The 15141-nt window shown below is 51.4% G+C and overlaps 1 protein-coding gene across 1 annotated transcript; it reads right to left on the reverse strand.

Moving 5' to 3' along the window:
* Window positions 1-60: 60 nt before the first annotated feature.
* Window positions 61-14722, reverse strand: BBOV_I003600 (N-terminal region of Chorein a TM vesicle-mediated sorter family protein). The gene is made up of 2 exons (XM_001608960.2): window positions 14626-14722; window positions 61-14567 (listed from the first exon to the last, which is right to left on the reverse strand). The coding sequence occupies exon 2, from the start codon at window positions 14555-14557 to the stop codon at window positions 95-97; it is 14463 nt and encodes a 4820-aa protein (XP_001609010.1). The 5' UTR covers window positions 14558-14567; window positions 14626-14722; the 3' UTR covers window positions 61-94.
* Between the last annotated feature and the right edge of the window lie 419 nt (window positions 14723-15141).

Here is a 15141-nt window from a genome sequence, read left to right on the forward strand (position 1 = left end):
TGTATCTCCTTTCGTTTAGCCATACTAGCCAATTAGCAACGGGTACTACTTGCCACTAGGTAATATGCTAGCTATATTCAAATAAAGTACAAGCTCAAAGAGCTGATTCGCGCAACACTGAAATGAGTAGCGTGAAGTACAGTTGCGCGCGTTCCAAGTTTGGTAGTCTAACCACTTCTGCAAACATGCCTGAATTACTTCCTTCATGTTGTGTGATGGATTTGTTTGCAGCGGTAGACTCCATACTTGAGCATACCATGGTTTTGAAACCATCCTTACGTGCCGATTCGGGCTTGGGTGTTATTAGTGGCGACTTTATAATAGTACCTTGTGCCGGCATTTCGTCTATATGTCGCTCGTACTTGTCAATTGTTATACCCGCCAGATCAGCACTGAGGTATGTGCGATAGTAGCGATTAACTAGTGTTTCCCGGCGTCCACGTGGTGTAACGTTCTTGGTGAAGGCGCTACCCTGGCTTTGCAGTGCAGCAGCACCCTGCAACCTCATCAGTCCACGTTCGTTCGACGGGAATGTATCCTCCTCGGTTAGTCTCTTGAACAGTGCCATTGGTATAGACCCGCGGATAAATCTTGGCGGGTTAGTAGAATCCGATGTAACGTGTATAATACGTATGTAGTAACTATCTCGTGAGAAGTGTTTGCGTGCTGCCTTGAATGTAGTTTCAACTTCGATCGAATCATCGTAGCGCATAGTCCCTGGTGTCTGGTACTTCATAGCCGGTACCCGTATAACTTCGATACTACGTATGCATTTACTCTCGCAGGTCCACAGCACCTTGCGCCGGTGTATCAGACCTACGTGCGTCCTGTTGACCCAGAGATACGAAGTGAGTGCTGACGACGGCGTGCATACGGCAATAGGGCTAATCATTGACAGCTGCGCTGACAGCGCTGACCAGTGTGACGTTGCCGCTTGCATGGGATCGAACATCTTAAGCTTCATGTCTAGCGGGAGCAGTACCAACAACTCGTTAACACCGCTAACTTGCCTTGTTGCAGACATTGACCATGACTCCAGGAAGTTGTACCTAATGGGCCCAGCCACCTGCAAGAGGTTAATCGACCGTTGTGGCCGTATTGCCGAGAGCATAGGCACCGAGTGTATTTGGTGCAGCAGCCCCTGGGAGAGCATTGAGACTCCATTGAGCAAGCTTGACACAGTCCCGAACGTGAGGCTGGCCATCGCCGATAACATTGAGCCTATTATGTGCACAGCCGAGAGCATTACCTCTCCATTTACAGTGCCAACAGTCTTGAGAGCTCCCCAAAAACGCATTAGTTGGTGTATAGGCTTAAAGGCGAAGTTACCCACGCTCACGTATAGGTTACGGCCTATTGACCGTCCCCCGAAGACCACGCCATCCATGACGTTGCTCGGCTGGTCAACACCTTTACCAAACGTATCTTGCATCAGGAATACGGCATACCGATCTGAATTCAAGGCCAGTGTGTTGAATATGAGGTACCAACTTCCAGTCAACCTGTACAGCGCATCGGCAATACCCGAGACTGCGCATACCCCAATGCGCGATACTGACCTGAACCACAGGAATACAGCTACCGGTGGTAGGTGCAGGTACTGCAGCGACTCCTTCATTATAGACGCCGCCTGGCATACACCATTGATCCAGTGGTGTACTACTATCTTCGGGTTACCGATAAGGTCCACTGCCCCCAGGACTTTGTATATCTGCTGCACGCCCTGTGTGATGTACCTGATTATGAAATGACTTAACAACGCGTACGGCGTGCAGCATAACTCAAGCAGTGACTCCTGGGCGAGGATTATATTGGCATCGCTAATATGCGGCGTCCTCCTGACTATATGCATCAAGTGGCGTATTACCACGTTCTGCGCCTGTAAATCAGAGGAAAACCTTGATCCCGACCTTCTTATGTTTATCGCCAGGGCTATGCGTCCGACGTGTAGATTCGAGATGTTGTAACGGGTCCCCGTGCTCATGCTCTGGCTGAATTGGCTTTGCGCAACCTCCTTGAGTGGGTATTCAGCGGCATCAAAGTTACGTAGCCACGTGTCCACGTGGGCAAAAATGCCTACGTTAGCCGTGGTGAAGTACTCCGCTGTAACGTTAGTGAACCCGAATATTGCCACGAATTCATCTACCAGCAGCAATATCGACTGCCCTATGCGCGTATCCAGGTTAAGGCTTAGTGGCTCCAATTCAATCCTGCAGTCTGTAATCTCGCGTACACTGAAGTATTCATTGCCCCTGGTATTGAACGTAATGGTTATCACATGCCGGTCAGATTGGGAATCAATACCGCCATCGTGGGTCCCTAGGTGCAAAGCCCTGCCCTGTACACGTTGCTTCAGGTCGTAGGTACGTGCTGGCGACTGCCAGCTTGCCAGTGGCCTAAGCATAGTGGCGTAGCACGTTGAAGGATCGTGCACGTCCGATTGGATCCAGCCCATGGATAGGTTAAACAGGTGCTCGTCATTATCCAGGGTTACCTTGAATTTAATCAATGCCCCGGATATATACAGCAGCTCCTCTGTAACGTGCCCGCAGATAGCGAGACCCAGTCCCAGGACGTTAACCTCGAAGATGTAATCCCAGTTGAACAACCCAGTTTTACGTGTGCGTCCCTGAGGCTTACTTGTAGATGGTCTCGGCAGGGTCTCGAACAGCCGGTCTGACCCCCTTATCATTCGTTTGATACACTTGAGCAGGTTCGAGGGTTTCAGGGATCCCAATACCGTAGTTCCACAGAACGTCGGTATGGCATCACGCACGGTAGTGACCAGCCGTTTCAGCTGTCGCCTCGGGGCGTAACCCATGTATCCCACATCATGCTGCACCGAGAGCTTATCTTTAAGAGCTGTGTATATATGTAGCAGCTGCAGCGGGTGTATACGATTTAACCTGAGGAACCCGCGAGTTGGTATTCTGGCGGCGGTGAAGTGCAACGTCTTCTGCCCAAAGGCAACGCAAGTCTGCGCCGTGAGCCTCATTGATATCACCGTGTTGCCATAACGCAACTGGAATACCGCGCTGCATCGCATAGATTCCACACGGCTGAGATTGACTTTAAGGGACCCTTTGACCCGTACAGCCCTTTGGTTCAAGGAATTCTTGAGATTAAATGGGTTAATCAGGCTTTCCTGGATTTCGCCGCGTATTGCTCCGCCCACGGAATCGTTCTTTCTCCTGGCACCTTTGCCCATTTGGCCAACGAGCTGCTTGAAAGAACGCGGTCCTACATGGAACCTGCATATGAGCTTCTGTTCCTTCCCAGGGTCATAGCACGCAAAGTGTACCCCAACTCCGGCATAGCGCTCTGAAATCTCACCTGAAGCAGTACCTACTGCTGTTACAACTTCTCCGTAACCTGGTACACCCTGCTGTTCAACCCATAGGTCCAACCCAGTGGTGTTCAGTACAATCCAATCCGACAGTGACGGTTTCATGAATCTGACTACTTTAGCGCCCCGGTGCATTCTAATTTCAGCTTCACACAACCCATAGTTTATTTTCTTGGCCACTCCGGAAATGTGGCGTTTCGGCTTATCTACCATCTGTGTCATGTTAGGGCTTGTGCTGACCGATGCCGGGTACCTGAATTGTATAACGTTGCTAGGCTTCAAGCTAATCCCCGATGACCAAATAGTAAACTGGTTGGGACTTGCAACATTTTGCGATAATTGCCCTTCATCTGAATAACTTGAAGGGTCGATTCCAGTGATCTCCACGACCAGCTCTCCCTTGCTCTGTGAGTGCAACTCAACAGTGGCTCCAGGCTCAACTATATACCATCCATTTCCCAGTGGAGTAGGCGTCACGTTACCCGGTGCGTAGATATCAGGCTCCCTGAGCCACAGTGGGTGTGAAAACTGGTTAGTCACAGTGGTTTGTGGTAGTATCTCTAAAACACTGGTCCTAAAGAACGGTGCAGGCGCCATCGATGTAGATATCAAGTAGTTAAGACGTGGGCATTCCGTGGTATCCGCGAAATCACATGTAGAAAACGCTAGATCTGGTAGCGTGAACGTATTTGACATGACATGGGTCTCACTAGAACGGTCGAAGCTGAATATCCTGCGCCGTGCACGTTTAGGGTAGCTCTCGAAGTTAGGTATATGCCGCAACGTAGTTTTGCGTATAGCCAGTTGGAGGCTGGTTGAGCTAAGATCCTGGCTTACCAGTGAACAGTTTTGCGCGGGTATAGTCTGCTTATACCTGCCGTCACCACGACATAGCGATATTGGATAATCCAGCCAGTTAACAATCCACTTATCCACAAATATGGTGTATACGTACTGCGTACTCGCTAGGTAGCGCTTGACCATGCAATTGCGTTCGTTAAACGGCTCGGTGGGTTTCTTACTTATTTCCACTGATACCACAAGCCGCCTCGGCGGAGCGCCACTGGCAGCTGGTGTCCTTGGCGTCGTGGGTATATCCAGGATTGCGCTGTAGGCTTCCTGGAACTTCGGTTGCATAGCGTCGAATACTAGGTTCGACTGGTCGATGGTGTCCGTTGGTGACTTGAGGTTGAACTCCCTGCTTACAAGTTCCTTTAACACAAACCTGCCGTACTTCATGTACCACGCAAACCTCGACCTGCTGCACGCTTTGATGAGTATTGGGTATAACGGCACATCTTCTATGCGCACTGCCTCGGGTGACCTGCATCGATTCAGGTAGTCGAACGTAGCAGGACTCAGTATCTGCACGTCGAAAGGCATCATGTTTTCAATAACATGGCAGCTTTCTAGTGCAATCTCAAAGTGCCGTATCCCAGCACGGCCACTGGACTTCATACCGAACCTAGACCTTGATGAGGAAGTCACTTCAATGAGCGTTGAAGACAGGATTGACTTTGGGAATCGTTCATCTACCAAAGGGAGATCAATTGATAGCTTGGACTTCGAGTCACTCTCCGGCGGGCCGTTATCACGTGCTGATGACGGATGCTCAACGCGCATACGCCGCTTAAGCACTAGGCCGGTAACTGGTGTGGCATCCTTATCGGTTATAGTCGACAGCCGAGCGAAGGTCTGGGCCCTAACGACGTATGCCCCCTGGTTAGAGTCAGTACTTACAGACCCTGTATTTGCCTGTAACAAGAGGTCACCATTCAGTGGTAACGGTATTTCAGGGCACACTGGAGGCTCAATTCCCGAACTCGACGCTATGGATATCGACTGTATTTCCTGAGATTCGTCTGGCGACTTCAAGTCAATCGAGCATAACGGCTCCAAGGGCTTGTGATCTGGTGACAGCGAGCCTGAATGTACTACATTGCTATCGCGATCGACGTCGCTGAGGTTAACTGAATGTGACTGGGACTTAACAATGGCCGCGGACGACATCGATTGGGTACGGAAGGTATCCCTTGCCTTACGGGTTATGTTGATATCCTGTACAAAACCAGTGTTCAAGTCGCAGGCAAATATATCATCCGGGTCCAGCTGGCCGACATTAACCCTGGCTACGTAATCTGGTATCGGCATCTTGATCCTCGGCATCTCGAAAGAGTGATACAGGTGGTGTGCCGATTTACTTGATAGAAGCACATCACCAATGAAAAACGGTTGCAAGGTAGACAAAAAGTCAAAACCGCGTCTGTCATGCTTGGTAATGCGTATGCAGGTGTCCTGGGTATCAAGGTCTACGGGGAAGTCCTGCTGTAGGCATACGCATATGGTAGCCTCTGGCTCTATGGTCCACGCTAGTGGTATACTGATCCTCTGGTTTTTGTAAGATAGCTCCGTCAGCAGTATATGCTGCAGCCTGAATTCCTGGGTACGAGACGACAGGTCATCCACTTTACCAGGTCCCATCACATGTGCTGGTGTCAGGTGCTTCATGGGAGCCCTGTTTTCCTGCATATTGGTCAATTGCTTGAACAAGTTGTTGCCCACACTCTTGACGACATCGATGGCCCTGTTGCACTCAACGGTTTTGCGCGATAGCGGGAACGCAGCTGTAAGCGGTGCGTTTAATGATAACCATACCAGGGACGAACTTGGGATGACCCTAGTTTCCTTGTCAACGCTCATAGAAGGGAATATCACCAGGTTCTCGTGTGAGTGGTTACTTATCCACAACGTGGAGGACAGCTGGATAGTGAAACGATTCGACACCGAGGCGCCAACAGCCATCTTGCCGCTGACCCTCTGCTGGGTGCGCACCATGACGTAGGCATACTTGAACACCTCGTGCTCAAATAGGTGCAGCGGTATGGGCGCTGCGCGGGTTATGCTTTTCACCTTCTTTATGACGTTAGCGCTCCAGCCTTTGAAGCTTCTCCTTCGGTGCAAGTTTCTTGTGCTATCACGATTGGTACCGGAGGCAAAATCAGTTATCGTAAACCGTGCGCATGGCATGGCTACACCAAACCTGTACATCTTAGCGCCCAGGTGCTCGTTCCGCATAGTTCGTAGGAAGCCCATGCGGTTGGTATTCCTACCACGTTGGTACACCCTGGAGACATCCAGGCGGAACATCATCTCGTCTTCCTGGGTCAGGTTAAGCATTGACGACGGTATTTCATATATGCAATTGTTCAGCTGTATCCTGACTACAAACGGTAAAATGATGCCATAGTGTCCCACTGGCAACTCGCATCGGCCTCCATCCTCAATGATACGCCACTCATGGTCGTCGTTGCGGTCATATACTGGATTCACATAGAGGCAAAGCGCTATCGGCTGTCCCAGGCTGTTAACAAGCTCGGAGTGCAACTCTCGGGACCGCTCCACATTAACCGCGGGATCGGTATTACCCTGTGTCATCGGGCTTGCGTCGTCGCCAACGAATATAGCATTCCGCTCAGGCTCAGCCTCAAACTTGAGCAGACCCAGTGCGTGGACCGCCGCCATAATAGCTGCGTGCACATCGAGGAACCTGCTGCAATGCAACAGGTTATTGAGCAACCGGAACTCAATCGCCGCCGGCACCTCCCATACGGGCAAGTTACGGTTAAGCAGGCCGTAGCAACCTGGGTAATCAGCTACTACATGTAACCCCGGTACTGTCCGCAGCATGTTCAGCGGTATCACCGAGCGTGTAACGTCCTTATCCAGGCGGCATGCCGGAGCTGGCTGCAAAGCCTGGTAGTCCATCTCACTCTCGTCCACTAGCACTTTCCTTAATCTTGACATCTCGGTAATATGCTTCATGAAGCCGAAAACGCACTGTGCAACGTTTAGGGAGATATTGGTATTGATCCAGGAAGTGCTAATGTTGATACTAGTTTTAGTCACTAGGCCCGGCTTGGAACCTCGCAGGCATACCACAAAGGGCTCGACCAACATCTCACGCCGTAGATCGCGGCATACATCAAGTGTCACTGAGAAGCGTGATTCAAACCGGATTAAAGGCTGGTCACCCGAGAACAAAGATGCCGTATCCAACGGTAAGCCCTCGAGTGAGTTGGTACCACCACCGCGGCATTTGTGCTTGGTATCCGTGGAGCAGCACTGCGACAACATGCTGTGCGCTCCCGCAATGCACAGCGCAATGCGAGTGTCAATATCGTCAGTGTATACCCCCAACACGCTTAAGGGCTCGTGGCTGCTCTCGTGGCCTAGGACATCAGATATCTTCAGTGACCTGACATGTCCCAATGGCGATGTGCTACCGACTTCATTCGCCCATAGGTGCATTCCAAAGTCCTCTATAGTCACTGTAAGTATATTCGCCAACTCGTTGGCCGCATTGCTCGATACCTCAATGTGCAACAGGTTGAACCCAATCCTTAGTCCAATGCTCAACTCGTTAAGCAAGCGCTCCACGAACCCTAATTGCGCCAAGGCCGAGCTGCGTCGGAAATGATTCTTTGCCACTGAGTACTTCCGCTCTGGGAGTAACGCCTCCAGGTCTTCCACGCCCTGGTTTGACGACACCACGCTGACCCAATCTGACTCTGCAGAACTCTGTAGACACGAGTAGAACCCATCCGAATTACTCGATGCCTCTGCTATAGCTTGCTCACCCTGATCATCACGTTTAGAGGAGCCGCGTGACCGCATCTCCAATACGGGGTTGGTCAAATCAATGCTCGGGTCCAACTCCATCAAGGCGTTTATTATACCAACGACTGAGTATAGCGACAGCACATCTATACAGGACAGTGCCACTTTAACCGTCTGGAAATCAATGGTCAAACATAGCGATTGGGGTAAATCGCTACCGGGTCCGGTTACAAGCAGGCTAGTGCAAACCTCCATGCGGAACGGCTCGATGAACCTGGAGTCTACTGGATCCTGGAGATCGTATAGAGTGTGCTTGGACGACTCCAAGAGACCGTATAGCTTCAAGTCACTCTTGCTGCGCTGGGTCATGTACTTCATGAAGTCATACTGCTCGCGCTTATGCTCATCGGTACCGAAGCTCCTTCTACGGTGGCCGCGTGAAAACCCACATGGAGACAACATCCAACTAGAAAACGTTCGTGAAAACACACCCGAGATGTTAGAACCGCTAGCGCGCATATAGAACCGCATGGGTGAGTACCCAGCAAAGATTTTACTACTCCTTGGCGGTGCATGGGAAGGCCTGTGAGTTGCCGTAGGGCGCATCACTGGTACGTAGTCGTGTACCACCGGCTCGTTGCGTGATGCACGTACACTGATGAATATAGTACCACGTCCCGTTATCTGCATATATATCGGTGTTATCATGTAGGCCTTCCGGTGGGTCTCCCTGAGTACAGAGGCTAGGAAGGTCCATAGCAAATGCGCGTTGAACTTCCCTTGGTGGTCCACTGGAACTGAGTTCGACACTATACTAACTTGTTCACGGGACCCCAAGCGCGAGTGATGCTCGCGCCGCTTGTCCACTAGCATCTTCATGGCCCCGGTGTAAGTATCACTGATGGAAGTCGCGGTCCCGGGCACCACGCGCTGCGCGAATGCGCGCTCGTTGGTGCCCACGTACATCGAGCTGCGCATGTCGCCAGGATCGGCAATCGAACATGCTCGGGAGTTGGAAACGCTGGCCATGTCCACAATGTTAAACCTGTCCCTCAGGACCTTGTACCACATATAGTCTATGAAGTTGCGGTACCCAAACCAGGCGGAGTCACACAGTACATAGACGCTGGATTGTGCCACGCTTAGCGTGGCATCGAGGTTGGGAGCCTGGGTTGGAGTGGCGGCACTCGCATTGAACCACGGCGGAATCTGCCACCAACGGTCGCATATACGTGAACACATGGCGATAATCTCGTCTAGAACCTCCCAGCACACGCCGGCGAACATATTACTGAACGCAACTACGCAGCGACCACGCTGGCACTGGTCAAAGTCTAACGAGGCAGTCATTAAACAGGGCTGGCCCACGTGCGTGCTCTCGTGCATCGACTGAACGGTGATATCAGCCGCGCGTGAATAGTCCATGACCGACCTGATGTAATGCTCAACTCGAGTGTAAGCCCGTGCGATATGGCTATTAGGCTGCGCCAACTGGAAAAAGGGTTCCTCGTGGTAATCATGTGACAGCTGGTGCCTGAATACTATACTATCGTAATCCACATGGCGCAAGTCAGTAACCAGGGTGCTGTTACGATTTAACCTGCCGCAACGTTCCTGGGCGTTTGGGCGGTTGACCAAATTGTTCATAACGTGGTTCATCCCCTCGCTGTATGAATAGAGGCACTGTCTTACTCGGTGTACCTCGCGGGATACCTTCAGCCAACGCCAGAACAACGTGGTATCACCCCCGGATAACATAGTGGATACATATAGTGGCACTGCATTACTTTGGTCTTCCACCTCAATGCATCCTACAAATGCACGCAAACGCTCGATACCGCGGTCGTTATAACACACTTTACAACCCACGCCAGTTACCTTGAGACTGAGTAACGGAGCCGTGATGCCATAGGACGTTAGGACAGCCTGGATGTTGGACACAGGGGCACGCCGTGAAATTGCTCTTACAGCCTCGGTAGTAGTCCAGTAGTCGCCATAGCTCAAATTGTGGCAAGTGTCAACCGGCAGCACCCCCGCTTCGGAACTGGGTAGAATAACCATACGGGCCATCTCAACATCCTCGGTTACAATGCGACTAGCACGGCGAGTGGAAGGGCCACCAACGGGTGATCCCGAGGGCCACACCGTGGAGACTCCGGAGGTTATATCCTCCGAGGGTGACGAGCTCCCATCGGAGGGATTGGATACCGGGTTTGCAGGTAGATCCAGGACTATGGGCTTGCGCAACTCCAGGAACAGATAGTCCAGCTTTAGCTCGTATAGCACTGATCGAGCTCGCTCTAACGCGCGCTGCTTGCGAACCACCTGGAGATCACGCCACAGCTTGGAAACGACATGTGTGAAACCAGCATTTGACCTTCGGGAGCGTACGCTGTAGCCAGTGGAGCTGACCGCATCACCGTGGTCGTCGTCCGGGGTTACCTCATCTCCAACACGATAACCGCCAACACGTGATATGTACTCGTGGTAGTCATTAGTCAACTTGACGTAGGACTTGTAGGCACCCAGCAGAGTACCGATATCAAGCTCACGCAGTGACATGTATACAGAACCCAGGTTAAACGTGATTACAGTCTGCGGCAGCCGAGGACGCGAACACAGGGAATTAGCCCACCGGAACTTGATGAACAGTTCATTGTCCCGCCCAAGTGAGACCACCTCAAAGTTATTCTGTAACTTGGACAAACTCAGGGCAATCACGGGGTCGTCGCAGCCGCGGCGGCGTATGGTACCACAGGTCATCGATAGGTAGTCCAGTAACTTGATACCACCAGTTCCCAGGTACACCTCTCGGCGGCCGCCGTCAGATAGGAACCTATAGTCGCAATTGACCGATAGCAGCGATATGTTAGAGGCGCGAACCAAATGGCAGTCGTAGGGCACCTCAGCCTGCGGCTCCTCAAACCTTGGCTTGACGTCACTGGCAATGGCAAACGAGTCCATGCAGAGTGCATATGGCAGTGTACTGTCCGAGGCACTTGATCCCAGGAAGAAGCATACTTGGCGACTGACCTCAACAAAGAGGTACAAATTCATAAATGGCAGTGGACCCTGTAGCAAATTGCGGTAGTACTCAATACCGAGGTCAATCAGTTCATAGAGTTCGGTGTAACTGCCACTCTTGTCCTGTGATAGATGGTATATCTTCTTCTGTGAACCCACTAAAACGGGGTTAACGGTATCGTTCTGGCTTTGGTTATGCTTACGCATACGCAGGAAGTCCCGGTACTCATCCAGTACCTTCAGGTGCCCGAACAAATCACTATTCAGGTGTAACAAAACACGCGTATCAGCGTCACTCGGGGTGCAGTAGCGATTAAAGCTTATCCCGAAATATATATTAGAGTCAAACACGGGCTTGTATATAACATCCGATATGCGGGAGTCGGCGGGCACTGGGTTATCAGCGTCGCTGGGAGCAACGTACTCGCCACATGACAGCAGCAGCGTGGCAGGGCCCTCCAGTAGCCTGCAGGCGCAATCTTTCAGCAGCCGCTGCTCGGCGTTGTCACTGTCAAGGTTAAACCCGAAGCTGACAACGCTAAACGGCAGGAGCTCTACCTCCATGACCTGGCATCCATCACGGCCGTAGATATCACTAAGGAAGAAGTGGAGACCGCGCAAGGAGCACACATATGCCTTGGCAGCTAAAACGCCATGCTCACTAGGCTCGACCTCAAAAGTCAGACTAACGCGTGAATCCATGAGTATGAGATCAAGCATGAAGTCGAACGTAGTCATGGGACTCAAGCAAATCTTGCGCAAAGAATCTAGAAAGGCGTGTGACTTTGCGTGTTTAGTGGCAATTTCGTATATGCCACCAACTAGTTTTAGCCTTGCCTGTAGCCTAGAGTGCTCCTCGCCACTTTCTGTGTCTACGTCCGTGTCGTCGAATCGGCCACATATGTTGGTAACCAGCACGTCAGTCAAACACTCACGTGCATCGGGACAGAACCCAGTACGCTCGCCAAAACTTTGAATCAGTGAGCGTAGGGCGTCGGAGGCATTCTTCCTCAGTATGCGAGTCGCCTGTATCGAGTGCAGTATCTCGAAATCCGAGATGAACTCCCCAATCTCGGGGCTTTGGCTAGATTGACCTAATAAATGTTGCGGCCAGTACTCCATGTACCGACGCTGGTCGTCGGCAGTGGGTCTAGCATGCTCAAACGTGTATATGATGCCAGACTGCCAACTAAAATGCTTCATTATTCCCTCGAACAGCATGTTATACAGGCATTCGAGCTGGTCCTTGGAGACAACTACATTCAATCCCTCAAAGTGGATGAACAGGCCACAACGAGGTAGATAATCACGCGCGCTAGCTATGCTCTCCTTGTAGAGCTTAGAGTCCTGCTGTCGGCCCCAATCGGACCAACATGATCGCGGGCGTAACGACGGTTTAATGGGATACATACAAAAGTAAAGCGATAGCACGCCACTAACTTCCTTGGGGTTCACTATGTAGTTATGGTTCGCTTCGTCCAATAACCGGAGGAACAGCTCCTTCATTGCAGGGTCCTCATTACGATTCATTACGAACGATAACCGCGTCCAGGAGTCGCCCACGGTGCGCAGGTTGCGAATATTACTCATATCAACACGCTCGCGTTTGGCAGTGGTCGCTTTATCAGGGGCGGTATCATATGTGGTTACTAAATCGGGTGTATCACGGAACCCACGTACATGCCAAGTCTCGTCATACGACAGCGGAGCGCCATGGTCAGCACGGTACTCATCCTCGTCGAAGATATCGGAATCAGGTTCCGAGAAAACACAGTCCCGGTTACCGCATATCCCGAAGCAACTTGCTGAATCCCCGGGTCCTGAAGAATCCAATCCTTCAATGCGCGGCTCGTCAGAGCTGTGGCTGGAGTCTGTTGGTAGCTTGACTGACACTTGGGAACACGATGTATTGTCGCCAGTGGAGCACCTGTGTACACGGTGCCGTGTTGCGTAACGCAGTTGCGCGTTGTGGATCATCTCGGAACACTCAAAGTGGTGTTGCTCCTCGGGTTGTTGGATATCGCAAAACGTGCTCAAGAGGATGCGCCAGGTGGAGCCTGGAGACAGGCTATAGCCAACAGAGCCGCCTAGCACATTCGCATCAGGTGCTCCATGAGATGAGCACACAGAAGCGTTATCCGATGACAGCGAAACGCCACAACAACAGGGGCTGCCACGGCAGTGCACGCAAGTGGCGCCAGTAGAGAGACCAACAGGGTTAAGCGGATGTGACCTTGATGTTAGACACGCTTTATAATCCGGTAACAAGAAACGATGGCCGCCACGATCGCGACGGATGAACCCACGTCCTTCAGACCACAGCCCATACCGGTGCCCCGGGGTGAGAATACCACCCGTGGAGCACCGATGACGCCTTGAAACGCGAATTGGGGCACTAACTGTGTTGTGCCAACCAGTCCTGGTACTACCATCACACCCAGCATTGTGGTCACCCGAACTCAAGTAGTTCATCACGCGCGATATAACTCCGCCAAACATGGCGTTGGTGCACGCCAGCGCGTTGGCCAACGTTGACAGCCCCAAGTCACCATGAGCTGCCGGGTCATAGGAATACCTTACAAACCGAAGCCGGTTACGTGATATATCACCCGGGCGGCAGCATTTTATACGGAACTCCTTGCGACTGGACTTTGACTTCGGGGCAGCGCAATAACGTAACCTGTGCCTGCGTGCTACACGCACAAAGTGGACGCAACGGTGGTTGTTATCCAGGCCGTAGCTATAGCTGGCGCCGCTACCACGGCTGCGAGCATCCATAAAAAGACACTCGTCAACTTCATTAGCACTTGGCGTTGCGTCACCAGCGGGATCCACACCGCTACCGCAAACTGTATTACCAGGTCGAAGTGGGTCTAGTCGGTCGATATAAGCACCAACGCCATGTACCTCTATGCGGCGGTGGATTACACCGTTGTTTATAGCACCGCTCTCGGTATAGAACGAGCGGTGGAATGGCGTATCACAAGCAGCGTCACCGCGGGATTGCGTTGACGGATCCATGCCGGACAGTACCACAGCAGACTTGACCATACACCCAAAGGCATACGATAGCCTCGGGTTGGTAATGTAGTCCTCAATGCGCAGGTGGATGTTGGCGATCCGCACCTCTAGGTTATCCAGTAAATAAAGTACTGTGCGCCAGAGAAACCCGCCGCCCTCAATCTCCGTCACAACCTGGTGTAAACTCTCAGCGGCCAGCGTGGTAACCTTGTGTGCCATGTGCTCCTCGCGGAATGACGCGGAGTCCCATTGTGTCTCGGGGAGGCTGGTTAAGAGCAGTACCACATTGTTGATCTCCAATACCAGCTTGCTCTTTGACAAGCTCAGTAATGGCAGGCGCACTGTCAGCTTGACCTCATCAATCAGACCGAAAGTCAGGTGATAAGGCAGGCCCAACGAGTGCACAATGCTGGGCTTCAGACGCAGCCCGGTGAGTACAACGTTGCCGCTCAACAAATTGCGCAAGTGGAGTGTATTCTCGTCAATGCCCTCAATGAACGGCTTCAACAGCCGGTGAAGCAGGCTTATAATCTTCTTCTCTAGCATCATCCTCGCAACTCTGGACACAGAATGTAGCAACTCTACTTAAAACACCGGTCTACTAGCACTCAACGTACCGTAATACAAAATACGATTGGAAAAGGCAACTACTGGCATCCTTAAACGCCAGAAGAAGTAGCCAGCAAAACCTCCATCATTCACAGTGCAAATTATGGGCAAGGACGATATACAGCAAAACACAACCCGCACAGTGGAACGATAAAAGAGGTCATGTGGTACGGAAATACGATCAGTAATGATATAATGGCCACCGGAGTCACACACTCGTGGTTTAGGCCGAAAGTCACAACAAACACAACGCTCAAGTCTAGACACTGCTAGAGCGAAAATGATCTATAAAGCCACAATCACGATGACACAAGCGTGATGTAACTACGTTCAATATTAAAATTGTGTTCTATTTTAAAGTATATTTACAAATGAACATTACGGAGAAAAAGACAGCGTTGGCCACACACCGGTTCTGGGCACAACGTGGAACGCGCGACTCAGTATAGACAAAACACATGGCAAACGCCACCAAAATATGAAGATCAGTTTTTAATACTCATATACAACACAGATCCAAGAGT

This window comes from Babesia bovis, chromosome 1 (genome assembly GCF_000165395.2).
Source record: "Babesia bovis T2Bo chromosome 1, whole genome shotgun sequence".
Taxonomy (NCBI): Eukaryota; Apicomplexa; class Aconoidasida; order Piroplasmida; family Babesiidae; genus Babesia; species Babesia bovis.

Coding starts and splice junctions, on each gene's coding strand:
- BBOV_I003600 (XM_001608960.2), bottom strand. CDS start 14,557: ATGATGCTAGAGAAGAAGATTATAAGCCTGCTTCACCGGCTGTTGAAG.